The following is a 25,345-nucleotide window of genomic DNA, read 5'->3' as shown; positions in this document are numbered from 1 at the left end:
TATATATATCCAAGATTATCTAGTAATTTAACTTATCTTTAGTGTCCATTTGTCATATATTTGTTGGATAATTGGATTTTTTTTAGAAAAAAAATCTAACATTATCTTTTTATAATATTATAAAAATTTAACTAATGTCTAACATTATTTTTTTTGTATAAAAGGTGTATGTCCATCCAGAATTATTCATTTTTAAAACTAAAATGTCCAACAGTGAAAACTCGTTTGAGAGTTCCGATTCATCGAGTTTGAGTGAGTGTAATGAATGGGAAGAACAAGCTTTTCAAGTAGATCTACAATTTAAACTTAATGTCATCATGTGTGAATTACTCATAAACATGTCTAACACATCAAGGAGATACTGTGATCGGAAACGCGAGCAAGGCGAAGCACGTTTGATAGAAGATTACTTTGTTGAAAACCCAACATATGAACAAGCAACTTTTCGGCGTAGATTTCACATGCGAAAACCATTTTTCCTTCGCATTGTGGAAGCTATTACAACCAATGACATGTATTTTCAACAAATACGCGATGCCACAAGTAGACAATGTCTTTCACCATTCCAGAAATGTACTAGAGCTATACATGTGTTAGCGTATGATACATTAGCAGATGTGCATGATGAATATTTGAGAATGAGTGCCACAACAACAAGGGCTGCTCTTATAAAGTTCGTAGAAGGAGTTATTTAATGCTTCAGTCACCAGTACCTTCGAATGCCCAACGAAAAGGCCGTCCATGAGAATGCGTGGGTTCTCATAGACCCCGTGCGAGTAAAAAAAATGAGCCATGATATAAAATTATACATATAATAAGTAATAATTAAACAATATTTGTGATAACATATTAACATTAAACAAAATAATATTATTGTAGCTAAATTTTCAAATAGTTAAACATATCAAGTGCATTCAAAAGTAGATAAACCTAATTAAATAATTTCAACTTTCAAGTCATAATTTTATAACAATGCCTCGTAATTGGCCCTTCACAAAAACAAAGTTTGCTTTAAATTTCAAGTAAACAGAATCCAGAATGACAAAAAAACAACATTATAAAAATGCAATATAGCCCTATGTATACACCGAAACCCTTTTATAATTATATCAATGTGAATATTATTTGTGGTTTTTAGTTACATAAAAGATTCCCATGACGCGATCACGTTCTTTTTCAAATGTTAATGTACTACACTACCATGTCTGTGACTCGTTACCTACAAAATTATGTAAATTGTGATGAAATTATGAAAATATATCCAAAATATTAAATGTGATGATATGGAAATAAATCCAAAAATAATTTATTTTTGAATACTAAAGAAGTGGAGGGTGGATAGATTAAAATTATATGGGCCCACCACGAAATTTTTATTTGGGCTTATGCATTTGCTCTAAATTATTTAGAGTTTTGGACCAGGCTAAAAAGAAGTTTCTACTTGGATTTGTTGGACCTGATGCTGCTGTTTAAAACTGTTATGACCCCTCTAGAATTTTAGCCTTGTGCGGCTGCACAGCATGCACAAGCCCAATTGGCCCTGCCCAACGATGATGACTTAGCAAGACTATTCCATGTTGGGGAAGAACGTGGGTTCCCAGGCAACATTGATTGTATGCATTGGGAATGGAAAAATTGTCCCACCGCTTGGGCTAGGCAATATGCAGGTAGAAGCAGTAAACCAACAATTATTATAGAAGATGTTGCATCGTATGACTTATGGATATGTCATGCATTTTCCGGAACACCAGTTACATGCAATTATAGAAGATGTTGCCAGGTGGCGCACCAAACGTTAGTTATGTCGTGAATGGGAAAAAAATATAAAAGGACATACTATCTTAATGATGACATATACCCTTCATGGGCCGCCTTTGTCAGGTCAATAACTTTTCCACAGCTTCGGAAGCACAAGTTGTTCGCTAAACATCAAGAGGCCGTTAGAAAAGATGTTAAACGAGCATTTGGAGTTCTACAAGCTCGCTTTGCATTTCTTCAACACCCATGTCTTGTGTGGGACAATGATATGATATTAAATTATGATTGCATGTATAATCATTCATAATATGATCGTTGAGGATGAGCGAGACATGTATCTTCATTATTATGATCCATCTGAGTTTATAAGTGACCAACCTACCAATCAGTGAAGAACATTCGTGGAAGATGATGAACAACCTTTTCAATACCCTATTGAACAATTGCAAGCCTATCAAATTATATGACCAACGGGGAACAACTTCGTAATAGAGAAGTTCATAAGACTCTAAAAAATGACCTGGTTGAGTAAATATTACAAATGTTTTCTAGTGACGAATCATAAAATCATTCGTATCTTATGTATGTGCGATTATGTTTAATAATGTTCGAGTACATTTAATGTTATTTGTATCTTATTTATGTGTGAGTATGTTTAATGATGTTTGATTATGTTTAATGCTATGTGCTTTTTTAATGTTTTTAATTTTATAGTAATTTTATTTATTTTAAAACTTATATCTGTTTTTATATCAAATATAAATAATTAATTAGTTTATTTTTTTCTTTTTAATCTTTATTATATAATAAACAATAATTATAAATCATATTTACTATAAAATATTAGTTTAGGTTGAGCTGTGATAATGAGTGAAATATTGGATTCGGTTGGGTTGTGTAGGTGAATAAGAGAGAAATTAGTTTTTTTATAAAAAGTTGTGTTGTGTTGGGTTGGTTTGGGTTGTGATAGTGGGTAGTCTTAGTGACACTATAGATGACCTAAACCTTTACTCATAATGTTAAATTTTTTTTATAAAATGTCATATTTTGTAAGGTATGGTAGGAAAACGAAAAGAAAACGTAAAAAATCGATACTTAAAGCAGCTTTGTCGACTTGTATGTTTTGCTTTTAGTGACTTGTACATTATTATATACAATTCAATTTTTGAATAAAATTTATATCAAGGTGTTTAGAGGCTTCCAAAATAATCCATTTTCGTTGAAAACCGCCGAGAACAAAGATCCCTTCAAAACCCTAAAAGTACATGTCAGAGGCATCAAAGAGTGTAATCAACTATAGCGACAAATGCCATTTATGTTGTTTTAAGACTCTTAACACCAAAACGAATTTAACATCTTACGTAAGCATAATCAGTTCCATAATGTTGATCGCATGTTCCTCGAAATATAATTTCAAGATCAAACTCATAGACCAGGTGACGCTGTAAATACCAACCTCTTCTCTAGGTAAAACTCATCACATCCTTTTCTCTCTATTATTATACTTAATTTTCCGTGTCCATTCTTATTCTCCACTTCGGATGAGTTTTTTTGTTCTCAAATACATGTATTCGTACCCGTTTATATGGTATGGGTATTGGTACCAAGTTCAGTGGAGAATTTTTTTAAAACCAAAAAGAAAAAAACAAAGTGGTATTAAAACGGGTACCACACTGAAAGTACCCGTACACGTAAAGTTCGATACGGTACTAGTCGGTACCAAATTTTAAAGATTTTTGATACGGGTATAAATACGGTACCGATATCTCATCCCATCAAACACAACAGAGAAAGAATAAGTTTTATAAAAATGTGATTAATTAAATTTGTAAAGGAGGCAATTGTTAATTAATAACATTAAAAGTAAGAGTTAGTTAGTTGGAGGAAGGAACAAAACCAAACAAATAGAGTTTTGTCGAGGGAGGCAGGTCAAACAAAGGCAGCAACCTTTAAAATCATCTCTCATTCTATAATAATAATAATAATAATAATAATAATCCTCTGCAACAATGGCGGCATCATCAGGATCCTCAATAGCAGGTGTTAAATCGGATGCTGAAATGGAAGAGATGCTGGATCGAATGCTGACTCGACTGGCGCTGTGCGATGACTCCAAACTCCAAAACTTGCTCTCCAAGTTACTTCCTCTCACCATTTCCTCCCTCTCTCGCTCTTCATCCGCCGTCAGAACCATGGTAGGTATACTATTACTATCCACTTTCCTATAATTGTAATAGTAATAATTAGGTTTTAGTCCTGTTCTTCATGACCTACCTACCTGATTGATTGCTTACTATGTTAATTAGCTTGCTCAATTACAGTATCAGAAACAACATCATCATCATCATCATCATCATCATCGTACTCAGTATATCCCACCAATAGCAATGCTATGGTAGGGTCTGAGGAGGGTAAGATGTAGACAGCCTTACCTCTATCCCATAGGGATAGAGAGGCTGCTTCCGGTGAGACCCCCGGCTCGATAGTAGTTTTGCATCAAGCCTTGGACATAAGGCACATAGCACTCAATCATCGGGACACCGGCTGATCGGTGCATGTGCCCTTGTCTTTCGGCTATCAACGCCACCACATGATGCCTGATTAACCTTCCGCCACTTTTAACGTTATTTTCACGAGATTAGTAAAATAACGTCAAAATTAGTGCAATTTTACTTTTGCCCACCCGAGGGTTCACACATATATACATTATATGCGCGCACCGCAAGCAGGGCGTTATCAGAAACAACATTGTTATATATTATTATTATTATTCTCCACAGCTCAATAATGTCAGATTTTGACATTTTGTTGGTTATAACAGGTAATGGAAATTCTAAGCCATGTCAACAAGAGAGTTAAACACCAGCAACAAATAGGTCTGCCTTTGGAAGAGTTATGGCACTTGTATATGGAAGATAATGCTGCTTTGATGGTTAGAAACTTTTCCATTGTCTATGTCGAGATGGCAATCGATCGTGTCAGCAAAGAGGTCTGTATTAGCAGCTTCGTTGTATGAGCTTGTTTTTACATTAATCGGGAAGTTGTTTCCAAATCTTTTCTGAAAATTGTTTTCCTTTTAAATGCCTACATTCAGCAAAAGGAAAATATTGCGCCAACTATGATAGCTAACATCTCAAAGCTTCCTTCGCAACACCAAGATATAATTTTGAGAATTGTCTTAAAGGTATGTTTACTTCTATTTTCTAAGAATTTTTGTGTATATAGTTGTTAGTCACGGGTCACCATATGCATGATTGATGATTCATGTACACAATTTGTTTTAGGTGATCGGTGAATGTCACCCAAGTAAAATTAGTGATGAAATTGCTGCAAAGTATCGACTCATTACTGGATCTCAAGACAGAGAGTTGTTTGTTGAATTTTGTCTTCATATGCTTTTGTATCAACCACCATCTGCTAGGTTTAGATCCAATTTGTTTTAAACCTCTTTTTTCTTATTGAGATTAATATCATCAATAATCCTAATAACTTATTTATATTTCAGCGGGGGAGCCCCACCCGGTCTTTCAGTTTCTCAAAGCAATCGTGTGATGGGGAAGACTCCACTGAATCATGATATGCTTCTAGTACGAAAGGTGAAACTAGTAATCCTAGTTTTTTTCTGAGATACTCTAATTGTTGATGTTTTTATATACCTTATCTTCTGTTTTGTAGTTGGGTTTGTTAAATGTTGTAGATATCATGGAGCTGCCGGCTGAACTTGTATATCCTCTCTATGTTGCTGCATGTGCAGACAGGTACATGCTCTTTATCCCGTAAATTATTAATCATTTCAAATTTTGTATTAACTTTTAGTTTTTGTCAAAGGATGAGCTCATTTTTTGGGTATTTTTTATTCAGACACGAGCCTGTAATAAAGAGAGGCGAGGAACTTTTGAAGAAGAAAGCTTCTGGAGTACATTTGGAGGACCCCAAGCTGATAAATAGGCTGTTTTTGCTATTCAATGGTATGAAAAGTTGAACCATTTTGCTATCTGATCTACACTAGCATGTTAATATAGAAAACGTATTAAGTAATCCATATTTGCGTCAATCTTAAAATTGTTACCCTAGTTTTAAAGGTTTTTTTGGATGTAGATGAATAGTACAGTGAATTATAAACTAGCATCTTGATTAAAGACAAGATCCTTTGAAAATGAATGCATCTTGATTGATTGTTGTGTTCATTATTACACACTTTTTTGTGAACCATTTTGTCACTACAGTTTGGCTAGGATTCTTCATGCATTTAGTTATCCATGTATTCCAGCACAATACTGTCTTTGTTGGAATGGTTAAATTATCTTAACTGCTCGTGAGTCGTGATTACACCAACTTTTTGGAGATTCTTGCTACATGATTGAGAGACCATAGGGTAATATTAAAAGCACAGGGATCTTTGTTGTGCAGGTACTGTTGGAGCTGAACATATTGCTCCAGATTCAAGAGTCAATCCCGGGAATCCTGCTTTGAGAGTGAGGTTGATGTCTGCTTTTTGCCGGTCAGTCACAGCAGCAAATAGTTTTCCTTCAACATTACAGTGCATATTTGGTTGCATATATGGTATGTGTTTTTTGGTTTATGTATTTTTTAGTATTTCAAGCTCCAAAGTGGCTTTTTTCGCTTATTTATATGCATCCATGTGCTATACTATGTAGATTGTTGGTTTGTTCATTGAGATATTTCATCTGCAAGTTTGTATACATACACTTATGTCTAGCACTGAATCTTGCTATACTAGTAATCTCATGAATCGTGTAATACACCCATTAATGTATCAAGATTTGAATATAAGTAGTTACCATGCTCTGCACCTCGATGCTGGTTATACAACAGTACATATTATTTGCATGTGGTAATTCTTTTAATCATATAGTGAGGCGGATAAGCTTAATCAATATATAATTGGAGACCATTTCATTGATTTAGTAATCACCCTTATAAGTTTTTCTTTTAATAGATTTCTTAACCAAACTGAAAGTTACTTCTCTAGACCTTCATATTGTGGTGATCTTTTAATTAAAAAGTGTGTTATTGGTCAATTTTTAGAGTAAAAGCAATGATACTTTGGCATATGTTACTTTTTAACAAACCTAATATTTGGATCATTTTGCATATGACTATATTTGTATTCATGTTAAAGATTGAATGAGAAACTGCTTTCTCTTGACTGTGAACACTCACATTAATGTTTTATTTGATTGCCTGTCTATTATTAGGTTTAATATGTTAACAATGTGAAAACATTCTTTCTAGGAAATGGTACCACATCAAGGTTAAAGCAATTAGGAATGGAGTTCACTGTATGGGTTTTTAAGCATGTAAGTGATGCTTCTTATCAAATTACTTTGAATAACTTTTTATGATGCATTGTTCCACACAAATTATTATGGATGATACCACATGAAGAGAATTTGTTGTCTGTACTAAGTAGAAAATAATCATCTCAAAGGAATTGAAGTGCATAAATCTGGATCTCTAATGTGTGATCTTCAATTTTGAAATCCTAGATTCAGTAACCAAGTCTATTGAATACAGCTTTAAGATGCCATGTCATCAATTAGGTTTGTCTTATGTGCACATTACTCCACAATCCACACTGACATTGTTGATTGTGGTCGCCACATATGTAGTTCATGACCTTATGATATAAAGCTTGTTGAATAGTCACTTTTTATCTGTATGAGTGTATGGTATAAAGATTTTAGCTTTATTATGCATAGTGATGGAGATTGATGACGGTGTACCAATACTGGAAGTTGGTTAGGAGGTGGATTCATTGTTTGATATATCAGTTTTCAGACCTACAAAATAGCATAATAAACTCTAACTTTGTTTGTTGTGTGCTGACTCAAAAATATTATTCACATCCAAATACGGTTGTGTTACTAGCACATGAGGCGCTGTTGTTCTCCAATATGCCCATGACCAGAGAGATCTGCTGTTTCTTTTACGATAATCCTATAGTTCATCATTCAACCAGATTATGCTTATCTGGATACATATACGAGAATACAACCTTATCTACCTTGTTTTGTAATTGTTTACTTTGGATGCATGTCTGTTTGCTTTTTAAAAATGATAAAACGGTGTTTCTTTTGATATCTTTGGTTTATTTAAGTGCTGCTCTAGGTGATATTTCTCTTAAAATTTTTTTTTGATGTCTTTTGACATTTTTTACTTCATTACCTTAAAAATATACAGGCCAAAATTGATCAACTCAAACTTATGGGCCCTGTTATACTTGGTGGCGTACTCAAGTCCCTAGATGGTTTTACTGGTTCAGAATCAGGTATTTCTGTGAAAACCTTGTCTTTTGGGTGGTATATATGAGAAGTTATAATTCGCGTGTTTATAATCTCATTCATCATAGACTCAATTGCACGGGAGACCAAAACCTTTGCTTACCAAGCAATTGGATTGCTTGCAAAGCGCTTGCCTCAACTTTTCAGGTGTTTATTCTATTTTTCTCTCATGTCATTTGCTTTCGATTATTATCACGGACTTATGGCATAATGGTGCACATATATTCTGCAGAGATAAAACTGACATGGCTATTCGGCTTTTTAATGCTCTGAAATTAGAGTCGCCGTCAATTCGTTTAATTGTTCAAGAAGCAACCAATTCTCTTGCTATTGCATATAGAGTATGACTTGCAACCAAATCACACATTACTTATTTTACTTCTAATAGAATGAGTTCTTAATCCTGTGTTGATTTATTGTTAGGATGCGCCAATAACAGTCTTAAATGATTTAGAGTCACTTCTGCTGGAAAATGCTCAAGTAGTACAATTCATTAACATGCTAATTCTTCATTTCTCTTATTTATATGATGTTTGGGGTCTTCTTTTCTTACTAATATTTGAATCTATTATGTTATTGGTACAAGGAACAAGGTGAAGTACGCTTTTGTGCGGTGAGATGGGCGACAACTTTATTTGACTCACAGCATTGCCCAAGCCGGTTTATCTGTATGCTTGGTGCTGCAGACACTAAACTGGATATAAGGTCTGTTAAACATTATTTATGTAAACATTTTAATTTCAACTGTATTTTCAGAATATATTAATTATGCTAATCTTTTTTACAGGGAGATGGCATTGGAAGGTCTCTTCCTTGGTAAAGATCAAGGAAGATCCACTAATGAAAACATAAATCTCAAGTACCCTAAACTTACAGACATGCTAAACTATATTGTTAAACAACAGCCTCAATTGTTAGAATCCAGTAAAATAAGGGAAGAACGACTTCTTTTTCCATCCCAAACATATGTTGCTGCAATCAGGTTTTTGTTACAGTGCTTTGAGGCTGATGTGGAGCAAAACACAGCAACAGAAAGCACTCCTGAGTTTGTGTCTTCATTAGGTCACATGTGTTTGCTGTTAGAGCATGCAATGGCGCACGAAGGTTCTGTGGACTTGCATGCTACTGCCTCTAAAACTTTAATCAAAATTGGATCTCACTTTCCTGAGGTATATTATTTGTACATTGATTTGATGCCTTGTTTTGATTCTTATATGTTTTATTAATTATGATAAACATTGTTTGATTTTAGATGTTAGCTTCAAGATATGCCAACAGAGTGCCCTGGTTAAAGCATTTACTAGCCCATGTGGACTTAGACACACGGGAATGTGCAGCTCGCCTACTTGGAATTGCGTCTTGTGGTCTTTCTTTGCCTGCTGCTTCTGATCTTGTTCATGAACTCATTTCGTCAATCAAAGGATCCGCGAAATCAAGGTTTGTGCATCGCGACATAATAAATTATTTATGCTTACAGGTCTCCTTCAAATTGTAATCGTTGCTCAAAGTTAGAGTTACTGATTGGGTTTAATATTGTTTATCAGGTTTGAAATTCAGCATGGAATGATATGTGCTCTTGGATATGTTACTGCAAACTGTTTGTTGAGAACCCCTACTGTAAGTCCCTCTTAGCACTTTATCCCTAAACCCTACACTATAAATTTAAACACTATATCATTAAACCCTAAACACTAATCCCAAAACTATAAACCACTCAGTTTACTCTCTCTATCTCTCTTGACTTGTCTTTTGCTTCAATCTTTATAAGATATGTGTATAACTATTTGCAGATCACGGATTCATTATTCCAAGATACATTGAAATGTCTAGTTGATGTAGTCAATTCCGAGACTGCTACATTAGCTTCTGTTGCAATGCAAGGGTTAGGTCACATTGGGCTTTGTTCCCCACTTCCAAAGTTAGCTCACGATTGTGGCACAGGTGAATATTGAAATCTTTTAAGTGGAACTTGGGGACCATATAAAATTCTTTTTATCCATGTGGGTCCCGACTAATTTTTTATCTTTTCAACTTCAGATGATGTTTTGACATTACTGCGTGAAAAGTTAAGCAAAATCCTCTCTGGTGATGATATCAAAGCAAATCAAAGAATTGTTCTATCTTTGGGGCATATGTGCGTAAAGGAATCGTCTTCTACCATTATCAGTGATGCGCTTGACTTAATCTTTAGTCTTGCACGGTCTAAGGTAAATCAATTTCTATTTTCTAATCTCGTATCTATTTTTTATGTGAAAAGTTCAGTTTTAGTCTCAATCCCTTTCTAATCACTTGCAATATTCATGACAAGGATAATGTTTTTCAGTTGCCAATCTAGAATATTTGTTACATGTATTCATACATGATGAAAATAATGAAAATTATTTTACACAAATTAATATCTATTAAATTTGAATATCTAGAGTGAATTTAAAAAAATATAACAAATTACAAATAGTTTTTTTTTATTTCTTTACATTTATATATCAAAAATTTGTATATAAAAAAAGTAATAAGTAAAGGAGTTGTCGAAGCACGAAATGAATCTTACCTGATCCATGACGATGTTTCCACGGATTTTCGAGATGAACGAACCACGTCTTGATCTTCTTCTTCTTCTGCGGCTGCGCCGGCGACCTGCAATGTCGAGACCTGCAATGGTTTCGGGGGTGTGGAGGCGACTGCTAAGATATCCTGAGGATTTCTTGTTCACAGACACAAAAAGTGGTGGTGGCTCTTACTGAGCATGACCTATGATAAGGAGGTGGAGACCTCCTTATATAGAGTCTCATGGCCACCATCATGGTACCCTAATGGGCCTAGCCCAGTTAGGGTTACCTCCACAAAACCCCCTCGGCCCAATAACATTGTATTAGTCCATGCGATAAAATAGGCCAAACATAATAGATTCAGGGTCGTAGAACCGGGTTTTAGTACCATACCCCTACAAGCCCCCCCAAGTCCAGTGTTGCTCCTGGGCGCGCAAGCGTCTAGGTGGAGCGCTGGACTTTATAAGGTGTGAGGCGGTTTTTTCCCCTTTTCTTTGGCCTTGTCTTTATTGTCTGAGTTTTGAGAGGCTTTCTTCATGATGGTGACATGTTGTAATAAAAGCCTGCGCGCGAGGCGACTGACGAGCTATAATAATAATGAAGCTCGCGCGTGAGGCGACTTACGAGCTATAATAATAATGGAGCTGGCGCGAGAAGCGACTTACGAGTTATAATAATAATGAAGCTGGCGCGAGAAGCGACTTACGAGCTAAAATAATAATAATGCCTGCGCGCGAGAGGCGTCTTACGAGCTGTAGCATAATAAAGCCTGCGCGTGAGGCGTCTTACGAGCTAAGAATAATAAAAGCCTGCGCGCGAGAGGCGTCTTATGAGCTTTGAGAATAATAATTGAGCTGGCGCGTGAGGCGACTTACTAGCTGTGAAAGTAATAAAGCTTGCGCGCGAGAGGCGTCTTATGAGCTTTGAAAATAATAATTGAGCTGGCGCGTGAGGCGACTTACGAGCTGTGAAAGTAATAAAGCTTGCGCGCGAGAGGCGTCTTATGAGCTATAAGAATAATAATTGAGCTGGTGCGTGAGGCGACTTACGAGCTGTGAAAGTAATAAAGCTTGCGCGCGAGAGGCGTCTTATGAGCTATAAGAATAATAATTGAGCTGGCGCGTGAGGCGACTTACGAGCTGTAATAATAAAGAAGCTGGCGCGCGAGGCGTCTTACGAGCTGTAATAATAAAGAAGCTGGCGCGCGAGGCGACTTACGAGCTTGTAGAATAATGAAGCTGGCGCGTGAGGCGGCTTACAAGCTGTAAAATAATAAAGAAGCTGGCGCGCGAGGCGACTTACGAGCTTGTAGAATAATGAAGCTGGCGCGTGAGGCGGCTTACGAGCTTGTAGAATAATGAAGCTGGCGCGCAAGGCGACTTACGAGCTATAATAATAGAGCCCGCGCGAGTGGCGACTTACGAGCTAAGAATAATAAAGCCTGCGCGCGAGAGGCGTCTTACGAGCTGAGAATAATAAAAGCCTGCGCGCGAGAGGCGTCTTACGAGCTTTGAGAATAATAATTGAGCTGGCGCGTGAGGCGACTTACTAGCTGTGAAAGTAATAAAGCTTGCGCGCGAGAGGCGTCTTATGAGCTTTGAAAATAATAATTGAGCTAGCGCGTGAGGCGACTTACGAGCTGTGAAAGTAATAAAGCCAGCGCGTGAGGCGACTTACGGGCTGTAAGAATAATAACAGCTTGCGCGCGAGGCGTCTTATGAGCTGTGAATAATAAAGCCAGCGCGTAAGGCGACTTACGCGCTGTAAGAATAATAACAGCTTGCGCGCGAGGCGTCTTATGAGCTGTGAAAAATAAAGGCCTGCGCGTGAGGCGACTTACGGGCTGTAAGAATAACAACAGCTTGTGCGCGAGGCGTCTTATGAGCTGTGTGAATAATAAAAGCCAGCGCGTGAGGCGACTTACGGGCTGTAAGAATACTAACAGCTTACGCGCGAGGCGTCTTATGAGCTGTGAATAATAAAGGCCTGCGCGTGAGGCGACTTACGGGCTGTAAGAATAATAACAGCTTGCGCGCGAGGCGTCTTATGAGCTGTGAATAATAAAGGCCTGCGCGTGAGGCGACTTACGGGCTGTAAGAATAACAACAGCTTGCGCGCGAGGCGTCTTATGAGCTGTGTGAATAATAAAAGCCAGCGCGTGAGGCGACTTACGGGCTGTAAGAATAATAACAGCTTGCGCGCGAGGCGTCTTATGAGCTGTGAAAAATAAAGGCCTGCGCGTGAGGCGACTTACGGGCTGTAAGAATAACAACAGCTTGCGCGCGAGGCGTCTTATGAGCTGTGTGAATAATAAAAGCCAGCGCGTGAGGCGACTTACGGGCTGTAAGAATAATAACAGCTGCGCGCGAGGCGTCTTATGAGCTGTGAAAAATAAAGACCTGCGCGTGAGGCGACTTACGGGCTGTAAGAATAACAACAGCTTGCGCGCGAGGCGTCTTATGAGCTGTGTGAATAATAAAAAAGCCTGCGCGTGAGGCGACTTACGGGCTGTAAGAATAATAACAGCTTGCGCGCGAGGCGTCTTATGAGCTGTAATAATAGTGGAGCTTGCGCGTGAGGCGGCTTACGAGCTACTTTATGTCACGCGCCACGTGCAGATGTTGCATGCACGTGCGCGTAGACTTTTGGTTTTGTGTTATGCGCCACGCGCAGATGTTGCGTGCGCGTGCGTGTAGACTGTGACATGTGCGAGCATGTGATGCGTAAGCATGTGATGCGTAGGCATGTGTAATATGCGTGAGCATATGTGATGCGTGAACATATGGTTTGAGGATTCCCAACCCCTAAGTTTGGCGCGTAGCCATATGGGATATTAGGAGGATTCCCAACCTTGGCGCGTAGCCATATAGGATATTAGGAGGATTCCCAACCTTGGCGCGTAGCCATATGGGATATTATGAGGATTCCCAACCTTGAAGTTTGGCGCGTAGCCATATGGGATATTAGGAGGATTCCCAACCTTGGCGCGTAGCCATATGGGATATTATGAGGATTCCCAACCTTGAAGTTTGGCGCGTAGCCATATGGGATATTAGGAGGATTCCCAACCTTGGCGCGTAGCCATATGGGATATTAGGAGGATTCCCAACCTTGACGCGTAGCCATATGGGATATTATGAGGATTCCCAACCTTGAAGTTTGGCGCGTAGCCATATGGGATATTAGGAGGATTCCCAACCTTGGCGCGTAGCCATATGGGATATTAGGAGGATTCCCAACCTTGAAGTTTTGGCGCGTAGCCTGATGCGCGCATGCACGGCGATAGAGTGGTGACTCGCAAGTGCGTGTGCATGGCGAAGGTCTCTTGCGCAAAACCCAGATGGTGGTTTCCGCGGCGGCACATGCACGGCTGCAGAGTGAGAACCCCCGGGCGTGCGTACATGGCGGCGGAAGTCTAGTAACTTCTGGATCTGCAATTTAAGAGTCAGATCTGCAACTTTAGACCTAAAATCCAGGTCTGTAATCTAGACCTAGATCTGTAAATCAGATCTGGACAGATCTGAAGATTCGGAGCAGATTTAAAACCATCACAGATTCGGAGATCCTGAATCACAGATTCACAGATTCGGAGATCTGATCATTCGAATCACGGATTTTCCTTCTTGCCCAGATCTGGAAGCCTCTTTTTAGATCTATGGATCTTTTTGAGCTTTAAATAGAACAAGCTTTGAAGCCTTTTTCTGTAAACTTCCAGATCCGCGTTTTTCTTGGGAGAGATCTGACAGCCGAGATGAAGATCGAAGGGCAGTTCGTTGCCGTCCCACGGATGGCGCCAAAATGTCGAAGCACGAAATGAATCTTACCTGATCCATGACGATGTTTCCACGGATTTTCGAGATGAACGAACCACGTCTTGATCTTCTTCTTCTTCTTCTTCTGCGGCTGCGCCGGCGACCTGCAATGTCGAGACCTGCAATGGTTTCGGGGGTGTGGAGGCGACTGCTAAGATATCCTGAGGATTTCTTGTTCACAGACACAAAAAGTGGTGGTGGCTCTTACTGAGCATGACCTATGATAAGGAGGTGGAGACCTCCTTATATAGAGTCTCATGGCCACCATCATGGTACCCTAATGGGCCTAGCCCAGTTAGGGTTACCTCCACAAAACCCCCTCGGCCCAATAACATTGTATTAGTCCATGCGATAAAATAGGCCAAACATAATAGATTCAGGGTCGTAGAACCGGGTTTTAGTACCATACCCCTACAGGAGTAAAATAAAAACGTAAACACATCAACAAAATCTGAAATTTATTTAAAAAAGAAAAAAGAAAAATAAAAAACTAGTTAAGAAATGGGTCAATAGGTAATTCTATAGTTTTGGTAAAAATAAGGGTAAAATAGTCATTTTATAAATTATTTTTAATAAAATGTATTGACATGGGTATATATGTGATATTTATCTTTAAAGAAGGGTATATATGCAATTGACCAATTTTAGGAAGTGGATATATGTAATTAAAATTTTGGGTTAGGTATATATGTAATTAACCAAGTTTACAACTTACTAAGCACAATATGTAACCCTTACTTTTTTTATGTGAAAAGTTAAAGTTTAGTCTCAATCGAGCAGGTTGAGGATGTTCTCTTTGCTGGTGGTGAAGCTCTTTCATTCATATGGGGCGGTGTTCCAGTGACTACTGATATGATCCTGAAAACCGACTACAGTTCACTCTCCATGACTTCAAATTATTTAATGGTGGATATATCCTCAGATGGGCCCACTGCTAAATTTATTGGGCTTGAAGGAAATGAAGAGTACCATGTAGTTGCTAGAGATATGATTACTAAAAAGCTATTTGATAGTCTACTGTACAGTACCAAAAAAGAAGAGAGATGTAGTGGAACTGTTTGGTTAGTATCACTGACAATGTATTGTGGTCGTCACCCGTCAATTCAGAAATTACTTCCAGATATCCAGGTATCAATATTTGATAAGATATGTGCTCTGATCTTATAATTGTATCTTGGTTTTAGTATGCACGATTCACTCTCATGCATTTTGATCCAAAAAGTCGATATGTGAGACACTTGTTACTAAAAAAAATACTAGAGATTATTTGTACGACAATATTTTAACTTGTTAACTTTTAAACTCTAAAAGTTTAGAGATTAAAATAAATAAATTAATGCATAACCAAAACAAGTCTTTTAAGTAACCTATGCAGGCACTCACTAAAACTCAGAAATGTGCGAATCACACATTATTAGATTTAGGGCACATCATCCTCGCACCATGGAATCACAGTGCATCACTCACCTGATGTGCACATTTTAAAACCAAGACTGGTATCAATTTCCATTCTCTTTTATTGCAGGAAGCATTTTCACACCTAATTGGCGAGCAAAATGAACTCACACAAGAACTGGCATCACAAGGCCTAAGTATTGTTTATGAACTTGGTGATGCCTCAATGAAGAAGAATTTGGTAAACGCGTTAGTTGGCACTCTCACTGGTACCGGAAAGAGGAAAAGAGCCGTGAAGGTAACACTTGAAAGTTAGTCAATTTGTTATTTATATATTATTTTTTTTATTAATATACTTTTGATATGGTTTTTCAGCTCGCTGAAGACACAGAAGTATTCCAAGAAGGATCCATCGGTGGAAACCTTAGTGGAGGGAAACTTAGTACTTATAAGGAGCTCTGCAGTCTTGCAAATGAGATGGGACAACCAGACCTGGTTTATAAGTTCATGGATCTGGCTAATCATCAAGCTTCTTTGAATTCAAAAAGAGGTGCAGCTTTTGGATTCTCAAAGGTTGCCAAGCTGGCAGGGGATGCACTACAACCATATCTCCGTCAATTGGTTCCAAGGCTTGTTCGCTACCAGTATGACCCTGACAAAAATGTGCAGGTATGCATACTTCAATAGTCTATGTTCAAGGGTATTTATGTCTTTTGTTATACATATGTATAAGCTAAAAGTTTTTGATCATCTGTGAAACACGGTCATGTTTTCTTTTTGTATTTATTTGGATGCTTATTACTATAGGATGCGATGGCGCATATCTGGAAAGCACTTGTTGCAGACTCCAAAAAAACCATTGATGAATATTTGGATCTTATCATTGAAGATCTCTTAGTGCAATGTGGATCTAGGCTTTGGCGTTCCCGCGAGTCTTCCTGTCTTGCTCTTGCAGATTTAATTCAAGGGCGTAAATTTGACCAGGTTTTATACTCGATATTTTTACTAGACTTATAGGTTTTAATTGTTCTTTTGATCACATTTTGAGCTTTAAAGATAGATGTTTATTACACTGATTTAATGAAAGTTTCATTTTTTTTGTACAATTGCATTGTAGGTTGGTAAGCATTTAAAGAGCATATGGACAGCTGCATTCCGTGCGATGGATGATATTAAGGAGACTGTTAGAACTGCTGGGGAAAGACTATGTCGTGCTGTTACCTCGTTAACATTAAGGCTGTGTGACATTTCTCTAACAGAAATTTCTGATGCAAGAAAAGCAATGGATATTGTTTTGCCTTTGTTACTTACTGATGGAATTATGAGTAAAGTCGATGATATTCGAAAGGCATCAATTACAATCGTTACAAAACTTGCTAAGGTAATATATATATTATCTTGTGTATACTAAAATGTTATTTATCTTGCAATTAGTAAATAAATAACTATAATATTTTCTATGTTTCCAGGGTGCAGGGGTTGCAATCCGTCCACATCTATCTGAATTAGTTGTTTGCATGCTTGAAAGTCTATCAAGCCTTGAGGATCAAGGACTGAATTATGTTGAGGTTTGTTTAATCATATAACTACCCACTAATATACATGTAAAAATATATGCCCAACCAAACTTCAAAATATCAAATATTCCCAATTATAATACTTAAGATATCATGCTTACCTATTTTAGTTTATTTCATTAAAAACCATTCATAATATGTTAGAGTTTGATTCGGTATATTTGATATTTTAGAGTTTGATTCGGTATATATGAAATTAGTGAGGTTTTGAGGGAGATATGAAATTGTTCCATTTCTTTCTTGCTTCTTTTTTCCACCAGTGCTCAATTTAGTTCAATTCTGTTTCCTCTCTCTCTCTCTCTCTCTCTCTCTCTCACACACACACACACAAACACACACACACACACTCTTTCATTCTCTGCATAATGACACCACTATGTTTCATTTTGCACAACAGAGGCATGCAGAAAATGCTGGCATACAAACAGAGAAGCTTGAAAACTTAAGAATATCAATTGCAAAGGGCTCTCCGCTGTGGGAAACTCTTAACATGTGCATAGAGGTTGTTGATGAACAATCACTAGAACAATTGATTCCTCGTCTTTCTCAGTTAGCTCGATCTGGTGTTGGGCTAAATACCAGGTATAAATTGCTGAAACCTATGCAACTATGTTAAGACATACTTATCATGTTCTGAATTGAAATCTGTTTGATTGCGCACAGGGTTGGTGTTGCAAGCTTTATTAGCTTGTTAGTTCAAAAAGTTGGTGACAGTATTAAACCGTTCACAAACACGCTACTTAAGCTCCTGTTTGTAGTGGTGAAGGAGGAGAGAAGTGCAACATCCAAACGTGCATTTGCAAATGCTTGTGCCTTTCTGATAAAATATGCAGCTCCTTCTCAAGTTCATAAGCTTATTGAACAAACTGCTGCTTTGCATACTGGTGATAGAAATTCACAGATTGCGTGTGCCTTTTTATTAAAAAGCTTTGCGTCTACCTCTTCTGATATCTTGACTGGATACTATGCGACAGTTGTCCCAATTATTTTTCTTTCAAGGTTAGCTTCTGAAATATGTTTCTCGTACTATTTGAATATTTTGTTTTTCTAGCCGGCCTTTTATGGTTTTGTGCAATTTCATATATATGATTCTAAAAATTTGAAGTTATGTATTTCCATTCTTGCTCGAAAACACTAAAATCGTGTTTGTCCACAAACATATAATATCATATTTGTTCTGATCACAAAGAGGCCTCCATATATGAAACTTTAGCTGCCTGAAAAACAAAATTTAAATTTTTTGAATATTTTTGGACAAATATGTTTAGTTTTTTTGGAGTTGGATATATACATAGGGGAGGATTCTAGGCAGAAGACAGCTTTTTGCAGGATTTAAAATATAAAAGAATGGTAAAAATGCAATGTTTATTCACTTCTAATATTCTAAAAATTATAAACAAAATTTGTTTATATACAAAACCGATACATGTGCATTTCATATTTAGGTAAATGTATAAAAAGGCATTCATTTATTTTATCTTACACTTTCAAATCATGTGTAAGTTATATTTCCTACACAGAACCTAAACATTTAAAAATGAAAAACTTTTATATATGAACACATTAGTTTAATGATTTTTTATATACATTATATAGACCTTTGTATGCAAGAAGTAAGTTTTAAAAGGTATGAACCACCGATAGAAAAAATTAAACAATTTAGGTTTTTTCTTTTGTTCTCACAATAATGTGGTGTATTGTAATGAACCTCTCCATATTTATATATGTAATGTTGCTATATGTACTTTATTTGCACGAAAACTGACTTTGCAGTATGTTAACATAAAAAGGAAGAGCAGTTTGCCATCTATTACATCAGGCACTGGAGTGTAATATATTTCTTACATTGTTAGTCATGCTATTACTATGGTTGTAATACAGATTTGAGGATGACAAGAACGTGTCAAGACTTTATGAGGACTTATGGGAAGAAAATATGACCAGTGAACGTCTCACTCTTCAGTTGTATGCAAGCGAAATTGTTACTTTAATAACCGAGGGAATTGCATCATCATCTTGGGCGAGCAAGAAAAAGGTAAACTAATTTATTTCACTCTTTGTTAGCTCCTGTTCTTATTTACAGCAGCACATAAAAATATTATTATATTTTATAATATGCTCTATTGCTTTATATAGGCAGCCAAAGCAATTGTAAAGCTCTGTGAAGTGTTGGAGGAATCTGTTTCTTCACATCATCAAGTGTTACTCTCATCTCTTATGAAAGAAGTTCCCGGCCGTATTTGGGAGGTTGGTTTTTCTTTAATGAAAACTTAGTCCAAACATTTGTTAGATGGTTGGACAATTTTGTCCCCACCATTAATCCCAGTTAGTTTTTAGGGTTACGTGAGGGTATATTTGTCATTTTACATTTTTTAAATTTATTTGTTTAAAGGGTAATTTTTAAACCCTAACTTGAAAACTCTCCAAACATGAGAGAGAGAGAGAGAGAGAGAATGTTATTAGGGTTTGATTTGTGCAATTTGAAAGTATTTTATTAGGGTTCCAAATTTGAAAAGACCTTGGTTTAAAAAAGCGTTAGGCGAGGCGTGGCGTTTTGGTCCAAAAAACCGAAGCGCAAAGCGCTGGGCGTGAGGCGAGAGCTTCACGTACGTGAGGCGCTTAGTACAAAAGAATGCTAAAAATTAATTATACATGGCATATTCTACTTGTTAATCAATACTAAAAATAAAGCATATTTATAAAACTAAACATGAATACTTTATATGTAGTTTAAACATTATAAAAAAACATACTTAAAAGTTGCAAAACACTTATACATTCTTAAAAAACGAGCTGATTAAATATAAAAAATGTATTACACAATCGTTTAATAATAAAGAAAGTATAAATGTATAGTAAAAAGGAATAATGAAGAAAACATACCTTGAGTCATAAAAAGATGTGTAATGATTAGGAGAAGATAAGTTTGAACTAATTAAAAAAGATGGGAGTAATAATCGAGGAGCAGATAAACTTTGAATATGAAAATTAAAGAGTGATCGAGCGCAGGCGCGCCTTTTTAAACCAAGGCGCGCCTTTTTAAACCAAGGAAAAGACATAATTACCCTCACATGAGCGACACAATGACACATGACATTACTTTTCTAGTTAAAATCTGAGTGTGGGCAGTTAACGTGCAACCCTATCACAAATGGTTAGACTGAGTTTGCAATTTTTTGAAACTGGGAACCTAACTCGCAATGTGAGGGACCGTTTGTGCAATATTTATTTTAATTTTAAGGGCAAACTTCTATTTACCAGAATTGTAATAGTAAGTTAATATCTGACAGGGAAAAGAGGATATATTGGAAGCGTTATCCTCCCTTTGTACATCCTGTCACACAGCAATTTCTGCTGCTGATCCGACCATTGAAAATGACATCTTGAACATTGTAACCACAGCATGTAATAAAAAAGTAAAGAAGTTTCGTGATGCGGGCTTTCGCTGTCTAGACAAGGTAAAAAAAGCGAATACATAATTATTATAGCCTTGTATGAATGATATGTGAAATAACATGATTAACAAATGTTTTTAGGTTTTAAAAGCTTTCAAAAATCCAGACTTTTTTGGTGTGGTCTTTCCATTACTGTTTGAAATGTGCAATGCCGCCTTCATTTCCAAACAAGTGTCAAATGATACCGACAAAACAGGTCTGATATACTTTTTGAAATTGATAATTAAATCATTATATATTGTAACTATCGACCCTTAATGTAGAGGCACGTGAGACAGAAGATTCTTCTGTTCCTCATGATAAGATTATAGATTGCATTACATCGTGCGTTCTTCTGGCTCGTTTAAATGACACTCTCAAATGGCAAAAGGAGTTGATTCATGTTTATTCAAATTCCCTAGCTCCTGCAATTCCTTGGATAGGTATGCACTAGTTATTGTTGTATTTTTTTAAATTTATTATATAATAGATATACATATATATTGAAGGGAATATCTCATAGAATAGTAACCAACTTTCAAAAGTGTTCCAATTACTTACCATTTAGATCCTAAAGTTTTTGACTGTTATTTTTCTTAATTAATCATGTTATGCCACATGGACCGCTAATATTTTATAATTCTTTTTTGTTTTTCTTTTATAACTTTTAAGATACGATGTTTTATAAAGTTCCAAGTATGCCGGTGCGACATGCTTAAATTTATCTATGCATCGATATAATTTTTGTTCAAAACTGAGTTTTCAATGGTAATGTACAAGTTATAGAAGCACAAACGTACACTTCATCATAACCGCGTCACGATTACTTTTTTTTAAATAGCGCCGTTCAGCCTTATTGCCAATTTAATTACAACTTTTCAACGTGAAGATTTTACTGTGTATTCGACATCAGATTTTTCCATGGGTTTACATGCATTTTGAAAACTTCTGTAAACAATCTATGGTTCACGAATACACAAATACTAGTTAAACTTAAACTTATTCACTTAAAAACTTGATGTAAACAGTTAAAGTTTCGGTTTTCACATCAATCAAAGAAGTATGCTCAAGGATAAATGAAGGGATGAGAGAATCTAGCCAAGAAGCTGATGTTTCAGCTTTGGTTTCAGAGGTAACCGCATTTCAGTCAACAATCTTTGTAACTATTAGATTCTAACAGTAAACAAGTTGGTTTTCTGCCTGCAGTTATTTTACTCTCTGTCACCGAAGGTGATCGATTGTATATCCATTATAAAGATTGCCCAAGTATGTCCACTCTTTCTCATATTCATGACAGATCATTTAATACCAATTTGTGATTATTTTAGAATTGACATTTTGTTAACTGTTTGTTTTGTTCAGGTTCACGTTGCGGCTTCAGAATGTCTTGAGGAAGTGATAAAGCTGTACAGAGAGTTTAATGGAGCAGGTGGCGTGCAAGTAGAAGTAGCGTTTAAAACCGAACTTGGTCATCAATGGGAGATTGAAAAGAATGAGCAGGCCAAGTCATTAATGAAGAATTGCATCGACATTATCGACTCTCTGCAACACAAATCTATGTAGAACATATTTTAACGGCTTTTGTTTACATTTAGATATTTCCAAAATCTGCAACAAAGTAGTTTATGTTTTGAGGCAAAAGCTTTGATTATTTACACTAGTGTTTATTATTGTTAGGGGTGGTATATAGTTGAAAAATACTAGATGCTTAATTACTGTTTTCATCTAAGAAATGACTTTTAATGTTGAAGAGAATGGGTAAACAAACAAACAAATGTACCTAGTAAAGATAGAGATGTTGCTCCTGTTCCTTGTAAGATGTTTGGGTGTAAAGAATAAGACAGTGTGGTTTACTAATAGAAGTAGATAGCGTAAACTAGTGTGGGTAAGAAATAAAAGAATAAGACGGGTTAATAATAATGTCATGTCATGTAACAGCACAGAAGTGTGAGAAAACTACTACATAATTAACGAGAGCGAGCGAATGTTGAAAGGAGCTAAAAGTAAGACGAAACAAGTATGTATATGCACCTAGTCGAATAAAGGTTTGTTTTAGTTATTATAAAATCTTATATGAAATTTTTATATTAGATTCGTCTTGTGTTGTGTTAGGAATTGAGTGACGTGGTATTAACTTAAGTAGGAAGAATAATATGTATCTATCTATTATTAGTATTTCTCTGTTATTATTATTATTATTATATAAGTAAGGGTTTTACTTTTGGGGGTTCTGAGAAATCAAAATCAAAATAAAAATAAAAATCAAAATAAAGGATGGATAGTGCGAAGATCGGGAAGTTGTTTGATTCGATCGGGAGCTTCTTCAGTGGCTCCGATAATATTCCTTGGTGCGATTCCGACATTGTTCTAGTAAGTATTATTATTATTGAATTTATGTGGTGGTTCGTTCTAGGGTTTCAATGATTATTAACTTAACTACTGCTATTGTCTGGTGTGTGTATAACCTCTCCCCAAAAATCTACAACCCTAAACTTTACCACTGGTCTAATGATGAATTCATGATGTTACGCCACTGACCAATAAAACAGTGAGTTGCAGTTAATATGAAACTTCATCATAGACTTGTTTTTTTAATTGTAAATCAAATAACAAACATATGATATGTATGGTAATCTATACATTTTGATTAAACAGTGATATTATTAACATTTCCAATTCATATACAGGGCTGTGAGCGTGAGGTTGCTGAAGCAGCAGAGAAAGACTCTTCTGATGAACACAAAAGCGAGTGTCTTCTTCGCTTATCATGGGCTCTTGTTCACTCAAAGCGACCTGAAGATGTACAACGTGGGATCGCTATGCTCGAAGGTCATTATGCCAACTTAATTAATTATCTGTTTCATGATTGTGGTGATTAATAACTCTTTTAGATGGCCACTATTTGCAACATCCTTTGTGCTAAGCTAACGGCGATTACTTTGCAGGTTCATTGCCCAACACTAGTGACGCTTTGCAAGTGAGAGAAAAAATGTATCTTCTTGCTGTTGGATACTATAGAAGTGGGGACTACTCGAGAAGCAGGAATCTTGTTGATCGCTGCTTGGAGGTACAATTTAAAGATTAGTTTCATATATATATATATACGTTATACTCTTACAAACTTGAAAGTTTTCATATATACCAAACCATAACTAAAAAAAATCATATATACACAATTTTAATAATTTTTTACTTAATGGCCATTCTACCCCTTTCCATTATATTTGTTTTAACCTTTGAACCCTAATTTATATGATTACTTTCATATACATGCATGCATACAAACTTGAAAATTCAATAAACTAAATATCATATATACCTAACTTTAATAATCTTTTACTTAATGGCCATTCTACCCCTTTTCATTAATAAGTTTAAACCCCATTTTTATTGCCCAAACTTGCCATGTTATTTAATTTTGTCATGTTTATACATTATTAGACAATACTATGTGAATTTGCAGATTGCACCAGACTGGAGGCAGGCAATTAACCTGAAGAAATCAATTGAAGATCATATCAAGAAAGGTAAGCATATATATATATATATTCTTTAATATGCATTTATTTTGATGGAATTAAGCTGGTTTATGAATGTGTTACTGTATTGTGTGGTATGCAGATGGAGTGATAGGTATAGGTATTGCTGCCACGGCTGTTACGGCTGTTGGCCTTATGGCTGGAGGACTTGCAGCAGCCCTGTCGTCCCGAAAGAAGTGACCAATCAATATGATGTAATGTGAATGTGCATACCGGAACTAATATCAAACAAACATGTGAGACGCTTTGGTTTGTTTTCTTTTGTTATTTTGCATTTCTGATACCTATAAACCCGACCTTTGAGGAAGGGTCTGTGCTGTGAAAACTTGAGAATGAAACTGTTTCTTGTTTATTTTTGTTAATGGTTTGACGAGCAATCAAACATACATAGTAACACAGAATCCAAATGTATAATCACCAAAGATCTTACTAAAACACAAATAGGGAGAACTTGATTCTGAAAACAGTTGACATCTTATATGGATGTCCAACATTTGTCTATGATAAACCACTATAGACATACGGTGAAAGGTTTTTTTTTTTTTGTGTCGTATGATGCCTTCAAGGCATCTAGAATGACTGTAAGCCTGGTGAAAAGTAAAATTTATCGTGTCATATATGCTTTCAAGGCATCTAGAGTGACCGTAAGCCTTTTATCGCACCCTCTAGCTTTGTGATGCATACTTTGAGGTAATATTTTTTCGTCTGAATAGTTTTGATTCATAGGTATGTATGCATTATATATGTGAAATTTGCAAGAATATGCATGTTTCCAGTTGACATTGTTTTCACAATTTTCACATTAACTACCAAATATACAATAATTGAATTAATTATCCTACATATAATTAAACGTAATTACATATATGATATTCATTAATTCATTTCTTTACTAAGTTTCAACGTAACTAGACTTATACAAATCCGAATTAGGATGTTACATGTCTTAAGATGTTCTAACCTGTATTTGTTTATTGTT

General features: G+C 36.2%; 3 protein-coding genes across 4 annotated transcripts; all 3 read left to right on the top strand.

Annotated features, from left to right (window-relative positions):
• The first annotated feature begins 203 nt into the window (after window positions 1–203).
• LOC143589350 (uncharacterized) lies at window positions 204–695 on the top strand. Its single transcript, XM_077070137.1, has one exon. It carries the CDS (start codon window positions 204–206, stop codon window positions 693–695), a length of 492 nt encoding a protein of 163 aa, XP_076926252.1.
• Window positions 696–3,761: 3,066 nt separating this feature from the next.
• On the top strand, window positions 3,762–22,542 carry LOC143589348 (uncharacterized). 2 transcript variants are annotated; one of them, XM_077070136.1, is made up of 35 exons: window positions 3,762–3,953; window positions 4,580–4,747; window positions 4,853–4,942; window positions 5,043–5,179; window positions 5,264–5,354; window positions 5,434–5,516; window positions 5,620–5,726; window positions 6,169–6,321; window positions 7,015–7,079; window positions 7,963–8,050; window positions 8,132–8,210; window positions 8,296–8,404; window positions 8,487–8,543; window positions 8,650–8,768; window positions 8,851–9,232; window positions 9,316–9,500; window positions 9,608–9,680; window positions 9,854–10,004; window positions 10,101–10,270; window positions 15,202–15,549; window positions 15,947–16,114; window positions 16,192–16,485; window positions 16,624–16,800; window positions 16,934–17,197; window positions 17,286–17,384; window positions 17,791–17,975; window positions 18,057–18,392; window positions 19,275–19,428; window positions 19,530–19,640; window positions 20,684–20,851; window positions 20,930–21,044; window positions 21,112–21,270; window positions 21,856–21,959; window positions 22,034–22,093; window positions 22,190–22,542. In XM_077070136.1, exons 1-35 carry the CDS (start codon window positions 3,768–3,770, stop codon window positions 22,388–22,390), a joined length of 5,436 nt encoding a protein of 1,811 aa, XP_076926251.1. In that variant the 5' UTR covers window positions 3,762–3,767; the 3' UTR covers window positions 22,391–22,542. The 2 variants fall into 2 exon arrangements, with proteins under 2 accessions (XP_076926251.1, XP_076926250.1); XM_077070135.1 differs by having other exon boundaries at window positions 8,487–8,546.
• A 501-nt stretch (window positions 22,543–23,043) lies between these two features.
• Window positions 23,044–24,718, top strand: LOC143589351 (mitochondrial fission 1 protein A-like). The gene is made up of 5 exons (XM_077070138.1): window positions 23,044–23,197; window positions 23,515–23,656; window positions 23,773–23,894; window positions 24,291–24,354; window positions 24,449–24,718. The coding sequence occupies exons 1-5, from the start codon at window positions 23,102–23,104 to the stop codon at window positions 24,544–24,546; spliced, it is 522 nt and encodes a 173-aa protein (XP_076926253.1). The 5' UTR covers window positions 23,044–23,101; the 3' UTR covers window positions 24,547–24,718.
• The last annotated feature ends 627 nt before the right edge of the window (window positions 24,719–25,345 follow it).

This window comes from Bidens hawaiensis, unplaced genomic scaffold, assembly GCF_021521415.1.
Source record: "Bidens hawaiensis isolate Kalapana, Puna unplaced genomic scaffold, B.hawaiensis_p1.1 tig00037359_1, whole genome shotgun sequence".
Lineage (NCBI taxonomy): Eukaryota > Viridiplantae > Streptophyta > Magnoliopsida > Asterales > Asteraceae > Bidens > Bidens hawaiensis.
Note: the sequence above shows the minus strand (reverse complement) of the source record. Positions and strands in the feature narration are given on the sequence as shown.